At 38.0% G+C, this 27046-nt stretch overlaps 1 protein-coding gene across 1 annotated transcript in view; it reads left to right on the forward strand.

The window, feature by feature from the left end:
* Positions 1-27046, forward strand: part of HDAC9 (histone deacetylase 9) — a 584217-nt gene that overhangs the window by 425348 nt on the left and 131823 nt on the right. The window contains exon 21 of the mRNA XM_052639177.1: positions 24301-24419. Within this exon, the coding sequence (XP_052495137.1) occupies positions 24301-24419 (119 nt within the window). The remainder of the gene's footprint in view (positions 1-24300; positions 24420-27046) is intronic.

The following is a 27046-nucleotide window of genomic DNA, read 5'->3' on the forward strand; positions in this document are numbered from 1 at the left end:
GGGTACGTGGATAGCAGTTACCTACCAATAGCTTCCCAGGTGGCTCAGATGGTAAAGAATACGACTGCCAATGCAGGAGAGGTAGATTCGATCCCTGGGTTGGGAAGATCCCCTGGAGGAGGAAATGGCAACCCACTTCAGTATTCTTGCCTGGAAAATCACGTGGACAGAGGAGCCCGGCGGGCTCCAGTCCACAGTGTCTCAAAGGGTCAAACACAAGTTAGCAACTAAACAACACCACCACCAATAGGCAGGACAAGAGTATAAAATGAAAAGGAGCATTCACAGTCCGTTTCTGAGAACTGCTTAGCTCTCTCTGCTGGTTGATGTGTCAGCCCACTGCCATACATTAGCAACTTAAATATTTTTTTCTGTTTGATGTCTTGGATATTAAGTGAATGATGTTCTTGTGAGACTCCTAGTAGTGACTGTGATTGTGATGATGTTGCTGATGACCATTTAATGAGTCCTGAAACTGTTCCTGTATCTTACAGCATAGAAAATAAGCCTGTGACATTTAAAGAACAGTATTGATAGGAGAGAAGAGGACATCAGAAGAAGGGTCAGTAGATAGGTAAAGAAAGGATAGAAATGGCCAAGTGAAGGCCAAGAAAAGGAACCGAGGACAGCATGCAAATCCTCAGGTTTGAAATGCTAAAATAAAAACTAGTGGAGGAAAATGTAAAAGCCTAAAAGAGGAAAAAATAATCGAATCAAGAGTAATTTTTAAAAATGAAAAGGCAAAGAAAAAGCAAAAATAGTAAATACCCTTATTTTCAGTTATTACTGCTTTAATTAATAAAAATGGGGCTTTATCATGATCATTGACATTACAGCTTTTATGGTTTGTATATTTTGTCAATGCACTTAAAGCCTCCAGAGAAGGCAGTGTGGTCAGTGTCTGTACAAATTAGTCAAGTCTTGTTGTGATTGTTAAATATTTTGAATATCACCAGTGTTTAAAAATAATGCTTTTATAAAATAATGAGAAAACAGGTGGAATTGGTTGTTAAAGTGATCGATGGCAGATTTCAGAGGTGGATGAGATTAGCTAGAAGAGATCCTTATATTCTACTGCATTCTACTCTCCAGAGTCTAAAACTAGGAAAGGAGAGTACATGCCTCCATCACACAACCAGTGAATGGCAGAGCCGGGTTTCAAACACGGATTGTTTGTCTTAAACACTGTGCTCTCTAAACCAGATTGCATATGGCGCATTTTTCTAAAATATGCATCCCCCAAAGATCTGTGGTGCCCCAGTATTGTTATTGTAGACACGGAAGTTTGAGAGCTTGGCTGATTGATTAGTGGCTGTCTCCTGTGAACCTGACATCAATATACATTTTCTCTACTTAGAGAAAAAAGTTGCAGTAATGTATCTTTTTCAATCTGGCCATTGTCCATAGCCCTAGTCTCCTTATTCCTATCATTTGGAGACTGCTGTGCTTTAGCTTTGTCGTGAGCACTCTGGTCCTGCTTGTCCTGTGCAGTTACTGTCCCTAGTGCACTGCACCCACTGTGTTTAGAAACGGTGGCTGTGCTGAACTTGAGCACTCCTTTTCAGCTGCCTGTGGTTTCACTGCTTCTTAATATGTTAAATTTAATTAGGCTGTGGTTGCTAGCCCCTTGCTTTTTTGCTTGCCATTCTGTTGGTTAATGTTTCCCTTGTATAGGTCAGAAGGCATGGGGGGGAGGGCGACAATGAGGGGTTGTGGATCCTTAGCCAAATACAGGTCAAGCTGTCCAACCGAACGGTAGCAGATTCTACTACTGGCTCTGTTTCCGAGCCTCTGTCATACCAAGAGACCTTTGTAGTAATGGAAATATTTCTTCTTTTGCACGCCGTCTTCCTTGACTTCATGCAGAGAAACATGAGGGGCGAAATAATTGTAAGCATCACAGCTTTTCACTCTAATGACCTTGACTCTGCACTGGGATAAATGTCTAATTATGAGAATCCAACACAGACCACATTAGCAAGGCTGATGTTTGCTTTGCACACAGACCAACATCTGTTGTATCTTTGGAGTGGGGCTATTGGTTAGGGTAGCTGAATCCTGCTGTTCTCTTGAAATGCGCATTTTAAAAGGAAGGTGCTCTTGTAACATTTTGGTCTTGAGAGATATTGCATCATTGGTTCAGGCTAAATTAGACTTGCAGCCCTCAAGAAACTGTTAAGAAACTGGTTAGATTTTGAATTGAACCCATAAACAGACCCTAAAAATCAGAGTGTTTTTTGCTGTTTTGGACATTACGAAGAGCAGTTCAGAGCTGAGGACAGGGCAGTCTCCTCGCCACTCATGGCCACTACATAGAAACAGCCTCCAGAGGGTGTCAATATAATTGATTTTAGGAACTACGTAGGTACAACCTCTATTTTTTTTTTTTCTCCTGAACTTCAAGCGGGTAAAAACAAGCTTTCTCCAAAGTATTAGTTTAGTGTCTTCCCTTAATTTCAGTTTGTTAATTTGTAAAATAAATGGTAGCAAACAAAGAATTTCATGTGCCTTTTCCTTTGGAAATACAGCAGTGATTTAATCAGTTGTTTCCCATTAACATTTTAATGTGAGCAATGTAATCAAGTGTAATGTCAGTTTGGGTTCAGACTATTTCTGTTTGGGAACCATTTGCTAGTTGGCCATGGTATTGTAGAACATCTTACCTGCTTACCTTGATTGTTGAGCTCCTGAGCCCAGGAACCAGACTATTTAGTATCAAACCTCAGCTCCTTTACGGAACTGCCTGTCCAACCCTAGGCTAGTTAGTTAAGCCATCTGTGCCTCAATTTTTCACATCTGAAAAAATAAAAGAATTAATAGAAATACCTTCCAAATTCCATATGAAATAGCTGAATCTAAGTGAAGCGTTCATAAATAGGACCTGACACACAAACTAAGTGCCATTTGCTATTCTTATTACTATTTTGAAATAGACTTCCTAAAGTGGGAAGGCCACTCTAATTACAATAAATACCTATAGAAGAATTTAGATTAATTTTCAGCTGTTATATCACTTCTCATTTTTAACAGTAAATATCAACATACGACTGAGTGACTGAACTGAACTGAACTGATCAACATACATTTAAGGATCTAGTCAACTAAGTGCTTTGCATCTTAAAAGTATATGAGAAGTGTGGTTTATTTTTATCGGGCACTAGCAAAATACAGATTTTGTGCTCTTTACCTGCCTGTTAATTTGTTTTGTCTTTGGAAACGATTCTAAAGAGCTTTTTTTTTCCTTCAAGAAATTAGATGCTAACTGACTAAGGGCTTGATCTCCAACAAGGTTAATGGAACTCACCACAAATAAAGTTTTAAAGCTGTATCTGGATCTTATACTATGCAATACAGTATATTCTAAGAATTATACATCACATTAGGGCGTCACTCCTCAGTCACATAAAGTGTAAATCTTCCTGGAAATTAGGTGAAAAATACACTGAGAGAGTCAAAAGGCTCAGAAAAGACTGCTTGAAAGGAACTATAACCAGAGATTTCTCCAGGACATCTTCTCTCTGCTCCATCATACCTTACAATGGGCTTCTCGGGCTTTAGAAGCCGTGACGATGCAGATGGAGATATATTAATACGTAATATACATGCATCATTGGCTATGAATAGGCTATAAATGCATGTTGTTGTGGAATTGTTTTAGGCCAAAGTCTGTAATGAAAATAGCTCCCTATGTCTAGTTATTCAGATATTATCATCATTCATTCAAATTGCTTCCTTTCAATATGAAAACTGTTCTTTAGGATAGCACCTGTTTATCAAGTCCAAAGTACCAGTGACTTTTTAAGCTTATTATCATCTTTCTCAAGCTCATAGTAACTTGGTATCCTTCTTGAAATACGTATCCCTCCTGCTTCTTATAACACTGGTCTCCTGGATCTCTTCTTGTAATTTTAAAGGCTTATTCTCTTTTGTCTGTTCTTATCTGACTTCCTTCTCCTCACAAGGTAAAGTGCCCAACATTTTGTTTCAAGTTCCCTGTATTTCTAGGATTTACCTAAATAATAGAAGGACTTATATTCATAATTTGGGTTGGTAACAGAAAATAGAATTATGTTAGAAAAAAGTTGGAAAATGGAAATATCAAAGAATCATCACCCATAATCCTTTTCACAAAAGATAGTGTAATGATTTTAGAATGACTATGACAATTAACAACGTAATATTTTTGAGTAAATATTAAATCTTAATTTAAATTATGTTCCTTTTGAGGAAGTTGAATTGAAATCCTTGTAAGATTTCTAGAATTTTGACTTTGATTCTGGTTGCAAATGCCCATTGGAGAAATTCTTTGTTTTCTGGAAGCCATCTTGGTAATGGTAATCTAATATCTTAGCTAATTAAATGTAATAGTAGAAAAATACATGAAAGTGAAGAGCGTTAGTCACTCAGTCGTGTCTGACTCTTTGCTACCCCATGAACTGTGGCCCACCAGGCTCCTCTGTCCATGGAATTCTCCAGTCAAGAATACTGGAGCAGGTTGCCATTTCCTTCTCCAGAAGATCTTCCTGACCCAGGGATCAAACCTGGTTCTCCTGTATTGCAAGTGGATTCTTTACCATCTGAGCCACCAGTGACGCTCAGAAAGAAAAAAAAAGTAACATTTTTACAGAAATGTATAGGACTTTTAAAATAGCATTTTCTCTTATATAAATGTAATCATATATCACATTTAACCTCCCAGATTTTGGTAGGTAGTATTCTTTTCATCCTCAACTAATGAAAAAGAAAGTAGAATAAAAAATCTCTGCTTATTAATAAATCTTATATAAAGTAATTTTAATTTTTAATTACTAATGATAGTGACCAAGCTATTATACTGATTATAAAATTAATACTTGTTCATTATGGAAAACATGGAAAATATAGAAAAGTATAAAGAGTAAAATAGAAAATATTTCTTAGAATTCCAGTATATAGGTGTAATCTAATAATTTTGCAAATTTTCATTATCTTTCACATGTATTTTGACTGTTGCATTTTAACATCAGCAATACCAGCATTTTCCTCATGTCATTCATTATTCTTAAAACACAGTTAAACTCAAATTATGAATATAAACCCTTCTATTATTTAAGTCAAATACCAACAAAATTTCTAAGAGCTGTGTAATATTATTTAATCACTTCCCGAATGATGGACATTTAGCAGATTCTCAGCATTTTAACTATAGGTCAGACTTAAATTTGTCCTCATTTAAGTGTGATTTTTTTCTTTAAAGAAAAAGTTATAGAAGCTAAACTATCAGTTAGCAGATATGATAATTTTTTTAAGTTTTTTTTAATACAAACTGCCTAATTGATTTCCAAGAAGGACCTTAAACATTTATAACCCTACCAGGAACATATGTGAGTCCCAATTTCAATTCACCTTTACCAATATAAAATATTAATGTTTTAAAAAGTTACTTTAGGATAAGCAGGAAATGGCATATTTTTGTTAATTTACATTTCTCTGATTACTAATAAGGTAGATTTTTACAAAAATATTTAATGGCTATTCATATTGATTTCTTACATGTCAATTCTGAATAGTAATTTTAAAGATCTGTTTGAAGATTTATGAATATTTAGTTGGATACATAAATTATAAATGGTTGCTTTTAATTTTTCAAATGAGAACAATATAGTTTATTTTATATTTCATCTTAACTATTTCTTTATCTTTGGGGGTTATCCTACACTCTTGTTACATTAGATATGGATCAAATTACAACTCCTAGATCTTGAACTGGTCTCCTAATAGAGGAGATGATGACTTGCACTTCAGAGCTGCATTTGGTGCCCAAGTTCTTCCTTCCTTCTCAGCCTCTTTCTGGCTATGCCTCAGGGAAGTGAATTACTAAATGAGCTTGCCTTTTGTCTTGTTCATCTCGTATTGTTACGCAATTAAAAGAAAAAAATCTTGATGCTGCTGCTTCCCTCAGAAAGGCCACATCAAAAGATAGACTTCACCAAAAATAATACACACTTTTTCCGAAGACACAAACAGTTCCTTGAAAAGGATGTCATGCTGTAATTTGTTTTGTGAATTCTATAAACCACAGAACATTTACTTACAGTAAAGTTTGACCTTTCTTTTTCCTTTTTATGCCTACAAAGCTCTATCTTCTCTTCTTTGAGAAGAAATATAAAGGCTAAAATTCTCTTTAAAGTGTTTGTGTGTGTGTGTGTGTGTGTGTGTGTGTGTGTGTGTGTGTATTCTCAATTGGATTTTATTAGAATACTGAATTCAATTTCTAGCCAGGGTGCTTTGACTTTATGCAATAATATTTTATGGAATGCAATCACTTGTGCAAAGACCAAAGAGAGGTCCATTTACAACTTTACAGAAAGAATATTCTGTGCTCATAGCATGATGGGAAATGCAATATGTATACTAAGCTCCTCATTGCACCCCACTGAAAGCAGAGAAATCCCTATGACTGATTTGATGGTAGTAAAATCTCTTTAGGGATTTTTTTTGCATAAAGAAAGTAATAACAAGAAATGGGCACATAATTAAGTTTCCAAAGTGCATGTGTCACAGCCATGTCATTGTCCCTCTGGAGGGGAAATTTACTATTGACTTAGGTAGACATTTTTCCTGCTATGAGCCCATTTTTAAAAAATCGGCATTTCCGAATTCTCTAAACAATTCTCTGCTGTTTTAATATAAGAACATTTTACTATCATTTGTGTTCTGTTTTCCACTTATTATGACCATATTTTACAACCACTAGGTTGCCATGGAGCTGAAAATAAACAAATGTTTGGAAAGATGCATGTTGCAGAGACTTGTTCTGCCTGGCTGTCTTGCCTGTGTATGTGGACTGTATTATCTCTCAATGGATTTTCTTCTTCAGTTATCTAATTGATTTTCACCTAAGGCACACAGGTGAAAAAATTGTGTTCCAGTTTGTATCAAATTTTCCCTAGATTCTTCTTAAATTATTATCATGACTTTTAAGAATAAATTGGTCTTTAGAAAAAAAGGAAATTTTGAAAAAATAAAGGAGAGTAAAGGAAGAGAAGAAAGGAGGATGGAGAAAGAAAGGAAGAGAGAGAGGAAGGAGTAGTAAGGTAGACAGGCATGAGAGTCAGAGTGGAAGGCTGCTGTGGAGCTAGTATCTTGGTAGGTGTCCACCTACCAAAGAGAAGTAGCCACCTGCTTGCATAGACACAGGCAGTTTTGAAAAGATTCCTGGAAGGAATCGGTGGTTCTGGTGCATTATCTGGTGAAGATCCTAGTCCTTTGGATACCTGCAACTGGGTACTTTGTTAACTGGATAGTAGCAGAGCAACTGTTCCTTTCCAGCCATAGCTTTTAGGAAGAACTGATTTAGCAACACTTAAGAAACTAATGGGGCTTCCCAGGTGGTGCTAGTGGTAAAGAACCCATCTGCCAATGCAGGAGGCATAAGGCACTCAGGTTCAATCCCTGGGTGGGGATTGCGCTTGGAGGAGGGAATGACAACCCACTCCAGTATTCTTACCTGGAGAATCCCATGGACAGAGAAGCCTGGCAGGCTACAGTTCATGGGGTCGCAAAGAGTCATACATGACTGAAGTGACTTAGCATGCACACACACATTAAACTAAAGACATAAGATCATCTGCAAGTTACTGGACCCACATTTGGAATCATAATAAAATATTTCTTGAAGACCGCTGTTGCAAAATTATAGCCACATTTTGACATATTAAAATGTATGGTATTGATATCCTTTCATAAAATAATGATTGGAAAGGGACATATATAAACATATATACATTTCTTTCTGTATTTCAAAGCAAAAGGTTCATTTTAATAAAATTTAAATATTCTTAAATTACTTCTAAAAACACCAAAATTATAGAATATATAATTATTCTAATTCTGATTTGTTAATTTTTCTAAACCAAATTTAAATATAGAGTTCAACAAAAGCAAATATCTTGATTCAATTATCACTGTAGTTTATATGGTAATTAATGAGTCACTTTATCCATTTTGAGACTAGCAATCTTACAATTTTTCTCAGCTTGCTATACTTGAGTTTAGGATTTTGCCTAGGAAGCTAGCATTGCTCTATGTTCAGAAAAACACCAAATATAATCATATAACATGACAGTCAGTGACAACGTCTCAAACCAGGAAGAGCTACTATTGAGGATTTTTCTCTCAACTCTCAGCTCAGAGAAAGATTGAGTAATATCTCTGAATTAGTCAGAACTATTACTGGTTATATGACACATCTTAAGCAAGGAAAGTCCCTTAGTCGCTTAAAATATTCTTTTTTTAAAACAGAATTCTAAAATTAGCATTGACATTTTAATGTACTAAAGTGATATAAACTTACTAAATGTCACATTTAAAACTGTAATTAAAAGAATTAACTGTATGGGCTAGGAACATTATATATATATGAAATTAGATATATAAGCCCCATATATATACACACTCATATATTTAGTAAGATTATATATACATGTATTTTCCTAGTTAGAATACTTTGTGTGGTATTATGATACACATTTAAATGAAGCAATGTAACAAGATTTAGAGCTATTATTATGCAAACTTTAAAAATGTACTATTTGTGCATAGTTTCTTTATTCTCATCAAGGATTTAATCTTTTAAAAACAGTATACTGTGCTTAACATCTTAATGTAGCAAAATAATATAAACTCATTAGATGTCATATTTAGACTTCTAATCTTCTTAGAAGTACTACTTTTAAAAAATCTAAAGAATTCAATTTAAGAATTTAGTGGAAATACTTTATACTTGCTGTGAATTAGTTTTCTCTCGACTACAGTGTCCAGAGTCAGCAAAGGAAAAACACACTTCAGAATTGACCTGAAAAGATAAGGGCAAATCGGTTCATGCTTTACAAAGATGTTGATCAAAAAGGATGTTGAGTTCAGAAAATCGTTTTTCTTTTCTCTCTTTTTTTTCCCCAGTTTTATTGGTATAACTGCCATGCAGCATTGTATGTTTAAGGTGTATAACATAACATTTTGGTACATACATATATATTGCAAAATGATAACCACAATAAGATTAATTCACATCCATCATCTCACATAGTTACAATTTTTTCCTCCTGTGATGAGAATCTTTGGGATCTACTCTTGAAAGTGTTAGTCACTTGAGTCATGTCAGACTCTCTGCAACCTCATAGGCTGTAGCTCGCCAGACTCCTCTTTCCATGAAATTCTCCAGGTAAGAATACTGGAGTGGGTAGCCATTCCCTTCTCCAGGGGATCTTCCCAACCCAGGGATTGAACCTGGGTCTCCCACAGGCAGATTCTTTACCATCTGAGCCACCAGGGAAGCCGGAGATCTACTGTTACTAACTCAAATATTCAGTACAAGAACAGTCACCACACTATACATAATATCCTCAGAACTTAGTCATTTTATAACTGGAACATTATACCTTTGGGCCACCTTCAGGCAAATACATCACTCCTCCTCTCCCAATCTGGGCAGTGTTTTTTCTTATCAAAAAAAATTGCAAGAGAACAAGAATAAGATGGAGGGGAAAGTATCCCTTTGATGTATTAGGTCTGAGACATGACAAATGTGAGAACTGCATATGACTTGAGAGACCATTTAAGTGAATCTCCTCTCCCTGCCCACCCTTCCCCCTACCACGGCCAGGTTATAGTTGAGGAAAGATAATTTACTGAGGTCACACAATTAAGAACAGTGCCAAGAATAGCAACTGGATGTCTTGAGTTGGAATCTTTCTACTCCTCTACAATTGTAATTGAAGCCAAATAATTCAATTAGATGGCAGGCAGTGGAAAACACTGCAGAATCTGGTACCCTTTGAAGGAGAGGCATCATTTATTTCATTTCAGTATTGATTTGTGAAATGTAGAGAAGCTTGAGAAAGAATGAAAGACCAAGAAACATGAGCTGAAAGCATGAAAAACTGTAGGAACTATTATTCGACATTCCATTCAACAGCTATTTATTGAGTGTCTGCCAAGTGTGAATCTGCCTACAATGCAGGAGACCCTGGTTCTATTCCTGGGTAGGGACAATCCTTTGGAAAAGGGATAGGCTACCCACTCCAGTATTCTTGGGCTTCCCTGGTGGCTCAGCTGATAAAAGAATCCACCTGCAATGTGGGAGACCTGGGTTCGCTCTCTGGGTTGGGAAGATCCCCTGGATAGGAGAACAGCTACCCAGTCCAGTAGTCTGGCCTGGAGAATTCCATGGACTACATAGTCCCTGGGGTAGCAAAGAGTCAGACATGGCTGAGTGACTTTCACTTTGACTTTTGGGCTTCCCTGGTGGCTCAGCTGGTAAAGAATCCTCCTGTAATGAGAGACCTGTGTTTGATCACTGGATTGGGAAGATCCCCTGGAGAAGGGAATGGCTACCCACTCCAGTAGTCTGGTTTAGAGCATTCCATGGACTGTATAGTCCATGGGGTCACAAAGAGTCGGACATGACTGAGTGACTTTCACTTTCACTTGGAAGATTAGTGATTTGGGGGGAAAAAGCAGAATAAAAGAGTTATGGGTGAGAGAGTTGGGGAGTAGATGTGAGAACAGGTGTTAGAGAAATGTCTTTATGAGAAAATAATATTTGAGCAAATATTGGAGTGAGGGTGGGGAGTTAGTCATCTAAGGAAGGAGCACTCCAGGCAGCGGGAAGAGCTGTATTCAAACCCCAATGGCCGGAGTGTGTCTGGCATGTTTGTGAAGAGAGTTCTGGCAGAGAGTAGTAAGAGATGGGCTCGGAGATGCTGGACAGCCTCACTGTGTGGAGACATGGGTCATAAAAGCCCTTTATTTTTACCCTGAGAAATATGATGGAGACTTCATTAAGTATATCAACCTGGCTGCTGTTTTGAGAGAATGTGTTCCAGAGGGTAGTGAAGAGAGATAATAGGGGTACTTCTCTGGAGGCTGCAGGTGTAATCCAGGGTGAGAATGTAGACACAGGCCAGGGCAGTGACAATGGAGGTGTTTAGATGTGGTAAGTTTCTGAATAGTTTGAAAGTCTAGACAACAGGGTGCCCTGATGGACTGGACATGGGTCTGAGAGAGAGAAAGGGGGATGCCAGAGATGGAAAATCACATCAGTAAAGAAAAAGGAGGATGATGAAAAAGAGAAAGGAACAGTGTGTGTGTGTGTGTGTGTGTGTGTGTGTGTGTGTGTGTGTGTATGCGTGTGTGTTGCTTTGTGGCTTTGTGAAGAAATGGAGGGTAAAGGTTCAGGAAGAAGAGCAGCCTTGCTCTGGCTGGTGTTGGTGGAGAACACCAGTTATACTTGGTGTGTTTGGAGCTCCCAGCACTGACCCTCTTCGCAAATACCCATGGTAATCCCTTCCTTTGGTGCCCTCCCAGAAGGGCACTGGTCCAGTGGTGAGCGAGGTGCTGGGGGCCATCCTGAAGCCCAGCCACCACAACCACTGCCCGGAGTCTGGTTAGCAGCTGTTCTTTGATGTGCTGCCTTGACCGCGTCTCCAAGCATGAACTCTTCATGAGGTGTTTTGTTGGGAGCATTCTTCTCCTGAACTGTGTGCAAAAACATGTACAGATGGATGAAAAAGCGTGCATGCTCTAATGTGCATTTTAATTTTGTAAGGAAAACCTAAAAATAAGTCCCTATACCATTTGAAAATGTTTAATTTTATAATCTGATGCTTTTAAGCAGTGACTTACAATTAAACTAGAAAGAAAAATGTAGGCTTAGATTTTCACCTATAACTCACATTTACATTGTTTAAATAAAGTAATTTATTTAATGTGCATTGAATAAGGAAATTTATAATGTCATTATAAATTATACAGGGAATCAGAAGCTGCTGCCTCAAGTGTCAAAAGGACCTCATCATTCTCAAGCACATTTTTAAGTACTTTGCTTCATTGATGAGGTCAGAAATTATATAAATCACATCATACCACTGCCCTGCTCAAAACTTTTCAGTTTCCCTTGTTCAAAATGAAATCCAAAGTCATGATATCCTAGAAGGCCCCTCACTGACTTCATGCCACCTTTCTGGCCCCACTTCCAACCATCTTTCCGTGCAGTATGCCCTTTGCACTAGCCACAGTGACCTCATGGGCTGACCTGAAGACACTAGAGATGCTCCCACTCCAGGTCCCGCGCACTCACTGTTCCCTCAGGCTGCACTTCCTCCTCACTCCTCACGGCGCAGTTCTCTGTTCAGGGTCACCACTGCCAAGCAGCCTTCTCTGAACACCCATGTCTAAATGTGCACCACCTCCTGTGACTTTGTCTATGTTATTTCCCGCCTTAGTCCTTACTACACACTTGCTTATTTGTGACACACTGTCTTTCTCCTCCATTGGCGTGCAAACTCCATGAAGGCAAGAGAGAGGAGATTCTGTCTACTCTTAACCCTGGCCTTCCAGCAGTGCATGGCACATCACAGGTGGTTGGGTCAGATGTGCTGAGTGAGGAAAGTGAATGGGGTGAGCTTTGTGATGCTTTTATACTGTGGTCTACTCCAGTTCTTGAAACACTTGACACCCTCAGCCCCTGGTTTCCTCAGCATCAAGCTCTCCTGTTTCAGATGGGTATGGCCTGGGATCTGCTGGTTTTCACAGACCCCCTCTGCTATGTACATCATATGCTCCAGTCATTCTGGATGATTTTCACAAGGCTCCATGTCCTTTCAGATGTCCATGCCTTTGTACTTGCTAATCCATCTGCCTAAACTGACCTCGCGAATTTTACTTCCTAGCAATCTCTTACACTGATTTCCGAATTCCCTTTTCATGGCCGTTCTTCAGGTGAACTTCCTTCATACCACCTTCCTCCCTGTTGTCTACCCATACACTTCTGTCTCTTGGTACATTATTTGTGCCTGAATTCCTACCATACTGTACTACAAAGACACATTTCCTAGCTACTTCAGCTTATTCATATCTTTGAATCTGGGGACAGTCCCAGTGCCTCTCATGTAATAAGGGCTCAATAAATGACTGCTAAATGAATATAAAAATATTGAGTAACTGAATTTTTGAAATATTGATTTGGCTGGACTGGGTCTTCATTGCTGCATGCAGGATCATTGATCTTTGTGGTGAGGTATGGAATCTTTAGTTGCGGCATGTGGGATCTAGTTCCTTGACCAGGGATTGAACCTGGCCCCCTGCATTGGCAGCATGGAATCTTTGCCACTGGACCACCAGGGAAATCCCTCTAGAATTTAAAATGTTCTGAAATGCTTTAAATTTTGAGTTGAAGGCTGAGGAAGCAGGCTTTTCTTTTCCATAAAGCCAGAGCAGAGCATGCTCCCCTGCACAGGGCTTGCCGAAGGAATGACTAGCATAGCATGCTGTTGACTTGACAGAGGTTGAAGTGAATCATGGGAAATCACTAGCGGTGTTCAGTTAGGCCCAGGACATGACTCAGCATCAGTGCAGGCAGTTCTTTGGCCATTGGCTAGAGCTGAAATAAAACCAGAAATCTGATTCTAGCTGCGGAGATTTCACATTAAAATCCTAAGGAATCTACAAAAAAAAAAAAAATACTAGCTCTATTATAATAAGTAAGGTAAGCAAAATCACAGGATACAGGTTAATCTACAAACACCCATTTTATTTCAATATTTTATTAGTACACATTTGGAAACTATGTATTTGTCAATTTTTAAGGTTTGCAATTTATTTTTTCCTTTTAAATAAATATTCACTGTTGCACTTTAAAAAAAATCACATTTTTATAGAAAGGGACTTCGCTGGTAACTCAGTAGGTAAAGAATCTGCCTGCAGTGCAGGAGACCCAGGTTTGACCCCTGGATCAGGAAGATCCCCTGGAGCAGGAAATGGCAAACCACTCAAGTATCCTTGCCTGAAAAATCCCATGGACAGAGGAGCCTGGTGGGCTGCAGTCCATGGGGTCACAAAGAGTTGGGCACGACTGAGCAACTAACAGTATCAGTATTTCATAGGAAGAAATCTAGAATGGGATTCTTTTCTCCTTACTGTGTTTAGTGTCTAAACACCTAATCTGTGTCTCCCTTCAGTGTTAGTAGTAGAAGTAGTAGTAATACTAATAGTAATATTTATTTAATTTTTAATCAGAAGATGATTGCTTTACAACATTGTGTTGGTCTCTGCCTTACATCAACATGAATCAAAATGGGTATACATATGTCTCTTCCCTCTTGAATCTCTCTCCAACCTCCCACCCCACCCCATCCCTCTCAGTTCAGTTCAGTCGCTCAGTCGTATTCGACTCTTTGCGACCCCATGAATCGCAGCACACCAGCCCTCCCTGTCCATCACAGACTCCTGGAGCTCACTCAGACTCACGTCCATCGAGTCAGTGATGCCATCCAGCCATCTCATCCTTGGTCGTCCCCTTCTCCTCCTGCCCCCAATCCCTCCCAGCTCACGGTCTTTTCCAATGAGTCAACTCTTTGCATGAGGTGGCCAAAGGACTGGAGTTTCAGCTTTAGCATCATACCTTCCAAATAAATCCCAGGGCTGATCTCCTTCAGAATAGACTGGTTGGATCTCCTTGCAGTCCAAGGGACTCTCAAGAGTCTTCTTCAACACCACAGTTCAAAAGCATCAATTCTTCAGCACTCAGCTTTCTTCACAGTCCAACTCTCATATCCATACATGACCACAGGAAAAACCATAGCCTTGACTAGATGGACATTAGATGGCAAAATAATATCTCTGCTTTTGAATATGCTCTCTAGGTTGGTCATAACTTCTCTTCCAAGGAGTAAGCGTCTTTTAATTTCATGGCTGCAATCACCATCTGCTGTGATTTTGGAGCCCCCCAAAATAAAGTCTGACACTGTTTCCACTGTTTCCCCATCTATTTCCCTCTAGGTTTTTATCCCATCCCTCTAGGTTGACCTAAAGCACCAAGTTTGAGCTCGCTCCCTGCATCATCACAGCAAATTCCCACATATGTGTTTCCAAGCTGCTCTCTCAGTTTGTCCCTCGTCCCTCCCCCCACTGTGTCCACAAGTCTGTTCCCTGTTTATAAGCTTGATGTACTTACTCTCTCTAGCATGAGCCTTGCTTGGGAAGAAAACATACAGGAATGGAAGAGGAGGACTGCTTCTTAAGAAGAGCACGACAGAGTCTCCAGTGGTCAGGAGAAGATGGAAAAGCATAGATACCATTATTATTGCTTCAGTCATTTGTTATCCAGCAAAGAAATTTGTGTACAAATCGTCAGCGGGCCCTCTTCATCATTCTCCTGTGTTACATACACTACTACTTCAGTCCTATGCCTGTGTTTCTTTGATTTACTTCCTTCCTTTGTAGAACTACGTTCTCAAGTATGTTATTTAGAAAGAGGCTTTGGAATTATGCTTTTGAGACCTTACATGTCTTAAAGTATTTTTAAGTATTAATAACATACTTGAGGGCTTCCTTGGTGGCTCAGCGGTGAAGAAGTTACCTACCAAGGCGGGAGACACGAGTTTGATCCCTGGTCCAGGAAGATCCCACATACCATGGAGCAGCTAAGGCCCTGTGTGCCACAACTACTGAGCCCGTGCTCTTGAGCCCAGGAGCTGGGAGCTGCAAGCACTGGGCCTACGTGCCAGAATTACTGAAGCCTGCTCATTCTAGAACCCATGCTCTGCAACAGGGAAAGCCACTGCAATGAGAGGCCCACATACTGCTCCTAGAGAGTAGCCCCCACTTGCTGCAACTAGAGAAATGACCATGTAGCATGAAGATCCAGCCTTGCCAAAAATAATTTTTTTTTTTTAAGTATCATACTTGAATCTCAGTGCATAATGGCTGGAAGTGAATTAAAGTTTAAAAATAATTTTCCCTCAGAATATTAGGACAGTCAGTGTTGCTGGTTAGGATTTTGATGTCACTCTCATCCTTCATCTCTTTTGAGGGTGACTTTTTTTTTTTAAGGAACTCTAGGGATTTGAAATTTCCTGAGAATATGTATAAGTGTGTATTTGTTGTTATAGATAGAGCTTGGCACTGGTTGAACTTATCAAATCTGTAGACTTTGGTCATTTTTCAGCTCCTAAAATTATCTTCTACTATTACTTGAAAAATTCCTCCTCAGCATTCTCACGGATCCTGTTATTCAAATACAAGGCTTCTATATTGATCATTCATGTCTATTTTTGCACTTATTATTATATATTTTATCTATTTGCTTCCTTTTATAGGGGACTATTTCAATTTTACTTCTTCAGATCCCTTACTAATTTATACAACTGTAGTTTTTATCTTTAAGTTCTTTCCTTGTTCTTCAGTTGTTCTTTTTCATAACAGCATATCTGCGTTTTAAAGATAAAATGATTTCTTGAATCTCCTTGAGATTATTACTTCTGTTCCTGACCTATCTCTGTTTTGTCCAGTGTTGTTAATATTTACATTTATTTTAAACTTTTTTTCTTCATTCTGCTGAGTCTCCTTATGTTGGGAAATTCCTACTTTGCCATTGACATTTATGAAAATAGTAACTGGTGTCAGTTTTTCCCATGCTTGTGTAAATCAGTCGGGTGTTCTGTGTCAGCCAGTATGGATTAGAGTGTATAGATGGCCAAATCACACTTAGGATTCGCATTCTAGAAGATGGCTTGTGGTCTAAGTATCTTCCTGTGCTTGCTCAGTCAGCTGTGCCCGACACTTTGTGACCCCATGGACTGTAAGCCACCAGGCTCCTCTGTCCATGGGATTCTCCAGGCAAGAATACTGGAGTGGGTTGTTATTTCCTCTTCCAGGGGATCTTTCTGACCCAGGGATCAAATCTGTGTCTCCTGCACTGCAGGTGGATTCTTTACCCACTGAGTCACCTGTATCTTCCTAAATGACTGCATCTTGGGGGACAGTATCCCCATAAAAAGACTTGGCTTTCTCTAGACATCCTTTTCTTAAGAAAGAATCATGTGAATGCTTTGCTTGGGGTTAAATACTGGTTGTTGGCATAGAGGAAAGGTAATTAAGGTGTTGAGCTTTAGTCCTGCTCCTCTTAACCAGCTAACATTTTAAAACTTTATTATTTCCAGACCTGCCTCTTTTTCTTTCACCATCCCTGTTTCTTCAGTGGGGTTCCATTGAGTATATCTCATCTCTTCTATGGTAACCTTTTTTGTTTCATTCTTTTCCTATGCACTTGGTCAGTTCCCCTTTTCTGGAGATTTATTTAAAATATCTATTTGTTGCCAACTCTCCTATCCTCAGTTTTTGTTACACATATATTATTTTTTTGGGGGTGGGTGATTCTGATACTTGGTCGTATTTTGTTTTAAAGTACTGCTGCACTTATGGAAAAGTTACAGGAATATCACAGAGCTCCTACATGCCCTACACCCAGCTTTCCATAATCTTAGAAACTTATAAAACCACAGTACAGTTTTCAAAATTAAGAAATGAATATCTGGGTACTACTCTTAGCTAAGCTGCAGTCTCTATATGGGACTGCACTTTCCCCTTTTCTATTCAGGGTCCAGTCCAGAGCCTCACGTTGCACTCAGCTGTCATGTCTCCTTGGTCTCCTCCCATCTGTGGCGAGTTCTCAGATGTCCCTGACCGTGACTTTTAAAGTGTACTGGTCATTGTATTTTGTCAAGCGTCTCTCAATTTGGGTTTGTCTGATATTTTCTAATGATTAGATTTGAGGCTGTATGTTTTTAGCAAGAATGCTACAGAATTGATCCTCCTGTCTCAGAGAGTAGTGATGTTGATATGTCTTATCACAGGAGACTGGAGATACTAATCTCGATTACTTGATTGTAGTAATAGTTTATTCAAATAGTTATTTTCTATTTACCTCAATTCTTCTGTACTTATTAGCTGAAATTTTTCTGTAAGGCAGAGGTATTTTTCTTCTTTTCTGTGTTTCTCCTATTATTTTTTAATTTCTGTGAGAACTCTTGGACTTGATTCTATGGGTTATAATCCAATAATGTCATTATTTGTTTTGTTCATCAGATTGTCTCACCTTCGGCCATTGGGAGCTCTGTTACCTTGACTTTTATGCCCTACTAACATGCCCATCTCTTTCTGAGCATTTTATTATTTTTTGTCACCTGATGTTCCAGAAATATCTTGTATTTTCCCTGCTGTAGTCCTGGATTCAGCCACTTCTCCAAGGATCCCTGAACCTTTTTTTTTTTTTTTTTTGAAGACTGATGCTAACTGTACTCTTTGCCACTGCACTGTCATTGCTTTTAGGAAATACATAATAACCCATGTCTACACACATATCTAAAGGTTTTTCTGTATCTATCTACCTGATTTATATTTAAAACTATGAGTTCATTTGTATATTTTTATAATTTTCTTTCAGTGGGATATTGGGATAAGATGAGGGACTAACACATATGCATTGTTCCCTGTCTTTTACCAGAAAACCCAGTTATTCAGATAAAATTTTAAATGAATGCTTTTGAATATTTAAGATTTGCTTAAGAAAAATCTGCTTAAAAGAGATCTGTGGTGCCTTAGTTTCATCAGTTTAAAAGAGAACAGAACACGAAAGAGTTTAATACTAATAATAGAAAAATAAATAAGATTTAGTTCAAAATTTAGGACATCTTTAAGCCAAACAACATAGTAGGCACTCAGTAAGCATGGTGTCATACAACTCTTATAATCATGCATCACTAACTTATTCAACAAACAACTACCACTCGAACGCAACTCTAAACATATATATTTTAAAACGGAAGGCATTTAAAGTGATGTTGTTGTTCAGTCTCTCAGTTGGGTCTGGCTCTTTGCAACCCCATGGACTGTAGCATGCCAGGCTTCCCTGTCCTTCACTGTGTCCCAGAGTTTGCACAAACTCTTGTCCATTACGTTAGTAAGGCCATTCAGCCATCTCATCCTCTGTTGTCCCCTTCTCCTCCTACCTTCAATCTTTCCCAGCATCAGGGTCTTTTCTAATGAGTTGGCTCTTTGCATCAGATGGTCAAAAGTATTGAAAGTATTGAAACTTCAGCTTCAGCATCAGTCCTTCCAACAAATATTCAGGGTTGATTTCATTTAAGATGGACTGGTTTAATCTCCTTGCTCTCCAAGGGACTTTAAGACTTCAAGAATCTTCTCCAGCACCACAGTTTGAAGGCATCAGTTTTTCAGCACTCAGCCTTTTTTATTGTCCAGCTCTCACATCCATACATGACTACTGGAAAAACCATAGCTTTGACTATATGAACCTTTTTAGGCAAAGTAATGTCTCTGCTTTTTAATATGCTGTCTAGACTTGTCCTTGCTTCTCTTCCAAGGAGCAAGTGTCTTTTAATTTCATGGCTGCAGTTATAGTCTACAGTGATTTTAGAGCCCAAGAAAATAAAGTCTCTCACTGTTTCCACTGTTTCCCTGTCTATTTGCCATGAAGTGATGGGACTGGATGCCATGATCTTCAAGTTTTGAATGTTGAGTTTTAAGCCAACTTTTTCACTCTCCTCTTTGACCTTTATCAAGAGGCTCTTTAATTCCTCTTCACTTTCTGCCATAAGGGTGGTGTCATCTGCATATCTGAGTTTATTGATATTTTTCCCAGCAGTCTTGTTTCCAGCTTGTGACTCAACCAGCCCAACGTTTCGCATAATGTACCCTGCATGTAAGTTAAATAAGCAGGTTAACAATATACAACCTTGATGTTCTCCATTTTGAACCTCTTTTTTCCAAATTTTCTTTTTTTTTCATATTTTTGGAGCGAGTTCAAATATACAGGATTAATCCTGTGAAATAAACATTTTGAAAGCCTGTGTGAATTTGCAGGCCAAATTTTTACTCTTTTCTTCTAAGGTTAGAATAATTTTTTTTTTTTTTTGAGGCAGAATTGAACATTTATAAAAATGTTTTGTTGGATGGAACGGTTTGTATCTCATTCTCTTTTTCAGTTTATACCTTCATTTTGATGGGGGCATTCACTACCTTCTTTTGTATTTGTGGGAGATATTTTCTTTTTGTTTTGATATTTTGAATGTCTGAAATTATTATGTGCTCTCAGTTTTGCATCTTGGATGTACACGAGATTATAAGTTTTTAAATTTTTTCTGTAGATTTTTCCTTCATATGTTGATTTTCTAAATGGGTCCTTCAAGTTTCTTGCCATTTTTTCACATCTCTGTTTCATGCTATACTGTCTGAGAGAATTTATCAAATTTATCTTCTAAGTCTATTACACATTTTGTTTGCTATTTCTTTTTTTTAAATAACACCTTCTTTTCATTATGTACCATCTTATGTCTTTGAGAGTAATCCAAATTTCTGTAATTATACTCTCTTCCCTGCATTCTCTCTCATTTGCTGAGTTCCCTTTCTTTTATTCATCTGTTGGCATGTTACTTTTGTTGTCATTTATGCTAGAGACTTTCTTCACAGAGTCCATCATATCTGAGAAAGGGGCACCAAAAAGATAGTTGAGAACTCTGTGTGACTGAGAGGGGCTTTTGACTGGTGAGTCTACTGAGGGAAGATAGGGGGAAAAATATCTGACTGTTGGTCTGAGTGACTCATAGATGTCAGGCTCTCTGGGTATTTTCTCTTTGGCCAGTTTGTTTCGATAGTCATCTTGCTTTTTGTGGCTCCCTCTTTATAGATTTGCACTTAACTTCAAGTTATCCCCTCCATAGATCAACTCTAAGTTTCCCATATTATGTTGGTAGCCCTTGTCTCCTATCTTATCTTTTTCTTTCAAAAATATGTACGTATATATTTTATATCCAGATATTGAGAGAAGCCTTTATGAAGAAGGTAGTAAGTGAGCTGTGCCTTGAAGGATGTTTATCCTCCAGTCAATCTTACAAGTATAAATTGATTGGGGAGAGAAAAGAGAAGTGGAAGTGAGAAGGAAAGGAGGTGGAAAAATCTAATGCATGGTTATTGTAATGCATATGGTTGAGTGGACAACATTGCTTGATCATCTACCTCCATATTTTCCTAAGAGTAGTGTTTGTTAATTCTTCAAGAGATGGAAGAGATGGAATACCAAACCACCTGACCTGCCTCTTGAGAAATCTGTATGCAGGTGCGGAAGAAACAGTTAAAGCTGGACCTGGAACAACAGACTGGTTTCAAATGGGGAAGGAGTGTATCGAGGCTGTATATTGTTACCCTGCTTATTTAATTTATATGCAGAGTACATCATGAAAATGCTGTGCTGGAAGAAGCAAAAGCTGAAATCAGTATTGCCAGGAGAAATGTCAATAAATAACCTCAGATATGCAGATAACACCACCCTTATAGCAGAAAGTGAAGAAAAACTAAAAAGCCTCTTGATGAAAGTGAAAGAGCATGATTTGGGAGAACGGCATTGAAACATGTTTAATATCATATAAAAAAACGAATCGCCAGTCCAGGTTCGATGCAGGATACAGGATGCTTGGGGCTGGTGCACTGGGATGACCCAGAGGGATGGTACCGGGAGGGAGGTGGGAGGGGGGTTCAGGATGGGGAACACGTGTATACCTGTGGCGGGTTCATGTTGATGTATGGCAAAACCAATACAATATTGTAAAGTAATTGGCCTACAATTAAAATAAATAAATTTAAATTAAAAAAAAAAGAAGGAGAGAGCTACAGTTCTAAAAAACAGTACCCCCCACCCCAATAGTCACAATATTCTGTGTTTTCCTTGTTGAAATTTGGCTTTGGTAAAAGTACATAAAATAGAATTATAATGAGAATATATGTAAGAGTCAGGGCTCACAGGAGTGAAAGTCTTCCTTTGACTGAGATGCAATCATGTAATAGATAAAGTTGTTCAGAGGCATTTCACGTGTATCTCAAATGTTGGATTCAATTGAATGTCCAGCCAACTCTGAATGCATCTTTATTAAAATCTGCAATTCCTGGCTCACACACAAAAAAAGAATCCTTGCCAAACAGCTTGGGCTTTTAAAACACAGCACAGGTGACATTTCTTGTCAGAAGGATACCAACAAAGTAACCTTCCAGCATAGCCTAACTCTTCTTCTCTGGTTAAAGTATTTATCTCAAATTCTGGTCTCACAAATTGACTCTAGTTGTGAAATAATTATTGAGCATTCTGTGTACTTTATTTGAAAGTATTTTCTGTTTTTTTTTTTAGTTGAAATAAAACTGATGTACAATTTTAAAAAAAAAGTGAGAGCAGAGTGAAAAAGTTGGCTTAAAACTCAACATTCGGGAAACTAAGATCATGGCATCTGGTCCCATCACTTCATGGCAAATAAAGGGGGAGACAGTGAGAGACTTTATTTTGGGGGGCTCCAAAATCACTACAAATGGTGACTGCAGCCATGAAATTGAAAGATGCTTGGTCCTTGGAAGAAAAGTTATGACCAACCTAGACAGCATATTAAAAAGCAGAGACATTACTTTGCCAACAAAGGTCCGTCTAGTCAAACTATGGTTTTTCCAGTAGTTGTGTATGGATGTGAGAGGTGGATGATAAAGAAAGCTGAGTGCCGAAGAATTGATACTTTTGAACTGTGGTGTTGGAGAAGACTCTTGAGAGTCCCTTGGACTGCAAGGAGATCCAACCTGTCCATCCTAAAGGAGATCAGTCCTAGGTGTTCACTGGAAAGACTGATGTTGAAGCTGAAACTCCAGTACTTTGGCCACCTGATGTGAAGAACTCACTCATTGGAAAAGACCCTGATGCTGGGAAAGATTGAAGGTGGGAGGAGAAGGGGACAACAGAGGATGAGATGGTTGGATGGCATCACCAGTGCGATGGACATGAGTTATAGTAGGCTCCAAGAGTTGGTAATGGACATAGAGGCCTGGCATGCTGCAGTCCATGAGTAGGTCACAACTGAGCAACTGAACTGAACTGAGTGTTTGTTATCTAAGGCAGTACATTGGATTAATCAAACTAAATAGATGGAGTACCTTGAGAAAACACTCTTAATTCTTTGAGACAGTTTGTTGCAACATCTAATATTCCAACATCATATATCACATTGTTATTTCATGCATATGAAAAGTAGTTAATTCCTAACATGTGACACTTTTATGAAGATTATTGGTATTATTAGGAAGGAAAAGAACTGAATATCTCTCCTAATGTAGCTATATTAGAGATTCTTAATTTTATTGAAGAATAAAATAATAAACATATGCATGATAAACAAAGTTAGATATTCACTTAGTTACACTGATGGATAGTTCAGATATGAGGCTTTCCAAATGTCAGCAAGACTACTGTGGAAGTCACTTGTACATTTATGATATTGAAGACTTGAACTTTTATACTTTTATGACAATTGTAGAGTTATTAAAGACATTTAATTCCTTTTTATCTCTATGTAGGTATGTTTCAAATAAGCATTTTTTTAAAATTTTATAACTTGAACAACTTCTTGTCTACATGAAAAAGATTTAAGTATAAAACTAATATGTAGTTATTATAAAAAAAATCTGGAAATTTGCACATTTGAAAAAGATGAAAAGAACATAATTGTGTCACTATTCAAGGATAGCTATTTTAATATTTGGTTTAGTTATTTCTCCCAAACATACAAAAGAGAACTTACTGCTTTTAATTCAGTATAGGGTGAACTAGTCCCATTTCATTTCATTAAATAGTCTTTGAACATTTGGATTTAAATGATGGCACACTTGTTGTGAAGCCTGCATTAAAGAACTATTGGGTTTTATAAAGCCCAGTAGGATGCACTAGTCACTTGCTCTCAAATCCAGCTCTGAGGAGGAAGGAGTGAGTGAGGCTGCGAAGGTAAGGAGGTGAGTGCTCAAGTGTCCAAGTGAGGCCAGCAGGGGTGGCAGTCAGGGATGAGGCAGCTGCATTCCTTGTGTCTCTGACCTTGGACTGGCTTAACATTATAATCTGGATCCTATTAAAGGAATTTTGTGTTTTTCCTTTGTGAGAGTCACCCCCTACCACGACAAATATTTAAAAATGTTTCTTAAAAAAAGTTGGAAAAGCAACTTTTTCCCCAAAGAAATTTATAGTTCAAATTTACACCAAGTTCTTACTAACTGGAGCAAGCCAGGTTTTCACTAAAGCTTTGCCTTTCCTCTGTAAAACATTAGTCACTCCCTTGGAAGAATCAGTTTTTTTATAGGCAGTGGGATAAAACAGCCACAGATGTTCATGTAATATGACGGGCTTTAGAATGTACCTGCAAGCATTTTTTTTTTTTTTTTGAGAAAAAGATGAAAGAAAAAAGACTGAATTGGGACGCAAAAATAACAGTGATTGATTCAGTATTAAGGAAATGATAAGTTTTTGATTCTCTCAAATAGTGTTTTCTTTTCCCCTTTTCTTTATTCTTGGGAAGTTCTTGAGATTGTGCCAAATCATTTTCACTGCACAATTTTTGAAGGTATTTGCCATTCCCATGTGTAACTGGTTGCCTTTTTACTGTGCAGAACTGTAGTGAAGCCTGTGGCCACAGAGTTTGATCCAGACATGGTCCTGGTTTCGGCTGGATTTGACGCATTAGAAGGCCACGCCCCTCCTCTGGGGGGGTACAAAGTGACAGCAAAATGTAAGTAATATGCAGGATTTTTTTTTTTTAACATGTGAAGAGTAAACTTAGGTGAGACATTCAAATGATTTTAAATGATGTTTACGGCTCTGTCAGATTCATCCCTCTGTAGAAATTGGCCTTTAAGAAAACAGTTAAATCATTCCCTTTGGTGGACTTGAAGGGACATTTCAGAACCTTTAGTTTTTCAGGAATCGTGCTTTGCTATTTAAAGACAGAAGTGATAGGGTTTCTGTTTAAAATATGTTAAATGACATAAGAGGTCTAGAAAAGATACAGGGCTTTAGCAAGTAGACTGGAAATCACTGTTTAGTTCATTGCATTTTGGGTAGAAATAGCTATTTCCCAGGGTTTCCTCTTCTAGCTTTGAATACAAAAGTGAGGCTCTGTACTAGCCTATGGATAGCACTCAGGGTCTCTACTGGTCTTCTCCTGTTGCAAAGATTAACTTTTTGGATGTGTCCCCTAGCAACTAGACACCACATGAACAAATGAATTTTGTGTCATATTGCATTTGAATAACATGACCTAGTGGAATCTGGCTAGAGATTCCACTCTTTTAGAATGATTTCTGTGCTCTCCAAGTATGAAAACAGGGCATATGTATAGTCCACACATGCAAATATATTTAAAAAAAGATGAAGGAATCATGTAAAATAAGTAAAATTACACCAAGAATAGTACCCACTATTGTGTATTTTAGTGGGAGTTGAAAAGAAATCAAAAACAACCCAAGCAGTTTTAAGTGAGAGAGATGAGTTTGGAAAAAATGCATTTTATTAATTTGAAAAGAACCAAAGAAGCAGTATTATGCCAGCCTTTGTTTTAAGTTGGCGTCTCATATGATGATGGAGTTTCTGCACTTTAATTCTTCCAGTAACATTGTTAGGTAGTAGCTATTTTTAACATCTGTTATTTACTCAGTGTTCTTGGTGCTTTGTTGTCTACTGAAAATATATTAGAAGAGGCAACTCTGCAAACACAAAGGAAGCATAATTCATAATTGTGGTAACACTGAATAAGGGAGGTGTTTGTTCACATCAGATATCTTTATTATCCTTGTTCTTTGTGAAGTTCCACTCCCAGGGAGTTTAGTCTTTTCACTGCAGATAAACCTCATTTGGGTCAAGACTGGTGACTAGTTTAGTCTAAATAAAAGGGGGAAATGCTTGTACCCTAGACTGAGATAAACCCAAACAATAGAAAACACACGGAGCCAAGACAGAAATCTAGAAAAGGTATCCTTTGCTGTTAAATCCAAGAGTCTCCCTCAGAACAAGGAATGTCTGTTCTTGGGTCTTTCTTCCTGCCAACAGGAAAAGTTGTAACAAGCTCAAAGTAGCTGGAAGGAACTAATCTTTTTGTTTGCTTATTTGTTCATTTTTTGCTGAGTCAGATTCGAACTCAAGTCTCATGTTATCTTGGAAGTTTCTACCTCTTGTTAGCTTCAGTGCAGCGCACCAGGACCTTCATTTTATAACGCTTCTTTGTCACTTGGGGGGGAAGCTCTTTGTTGTTCTCTATCCCAGAAGATGATCTGTAATTTCTCCAGTCCCTTCGCTCCCACCCCTTCTTATCTATTTCTTCTCTTCTTTATCTTTTCTACTCAACAGACCATTACTTCATTACTAGGTGACTTGTTTCCTAGGAAATACAGACAGACACTAATTTTAAATGTTTAAATAATTGACCTTTTGTTGAGTATTCACAGTTTAACAAGGAAAAGATAAAAAGTTAGGGAAGGAAATCTCAGAACCCAAAGAGGCTATCTAGAACAACTTACATATTTCGTAGATGAGAAAACAAACTTACTTTAACATCTGAAATAATTGGGGCTAAAACCCTGAATTTGTAGTTAGATGAAATTATATAAGCTTTTACTGGACATTGTCAGAAAAGGAAAAATGTTTCATAAAATACATAGAGGATAGAGAATTTGGGTGAACACTACAGAGGACGTTTTGGTGCTTAAGACCCTTAACTTCACAATCAGTCAGTGACTGACAATGACAGTCCCATGCTACCTAAAGGAAAAATAGCAGAACATCATAAGCAACTGTCTGTATAGATCAGCTCATGCAGGCCTGAGTATGCCAACTATATTTTCTAGAGAAGCTGCCATACTGACTGGGTACAGGTTAGAGTTACCAGACCACTGTATTGTTATTCCCCGAGTAGTTCACCCGTAGTCATTTTTTCTTTCTAACCACCCAGCAGATGCATTTATGTTGTCAATTTGTTGTTATTTATACAACAATTAATATTGGCCCTTCACTCTCCTATACTGTAAGTCATTCTCTGTTTGAGGAGAGCCCCCAAATGAGGCTAGAAATGGGACTAAAACCTAAAGTATAAAAGTAGAATTTAAAGAAGCAAGTTTCCTTCCTGATGTTTTTCCCATTCCTGCAAAACTCACCCTCGCCCATAGTAGAATGTTTAAGGATCTTAAGAATGTAGTTTGGAGGATACTGGCTTGTCAGAGATGCTTAATTTTATTGTCTTAGCACACTGGATAAATCCTCTAAAACTTTTACTTGTTAACTCTCATATGAAAAGATAAGTCAAAATAGCAAGTACTTTTGTTTCTTCTAAAAATCTAATTAAAGTTGATTCTTGGCTAGTACTGT

Source organism: Budorcas taxicolor, chromosome 4 (assembly GCF_023091745.1).
Source record: "Budorcas taxicolor isolate Tak-1 chromosome 4, Takin1.1, whole genome shotgun sequence".
Taxonomy (NCBI): domain Eukaryota; kingdom Metazoa; phylum Chordata; class Mammalia; order Artiodactyla; family Bovidae; genus Budorcas; species Budorcas taxicolor.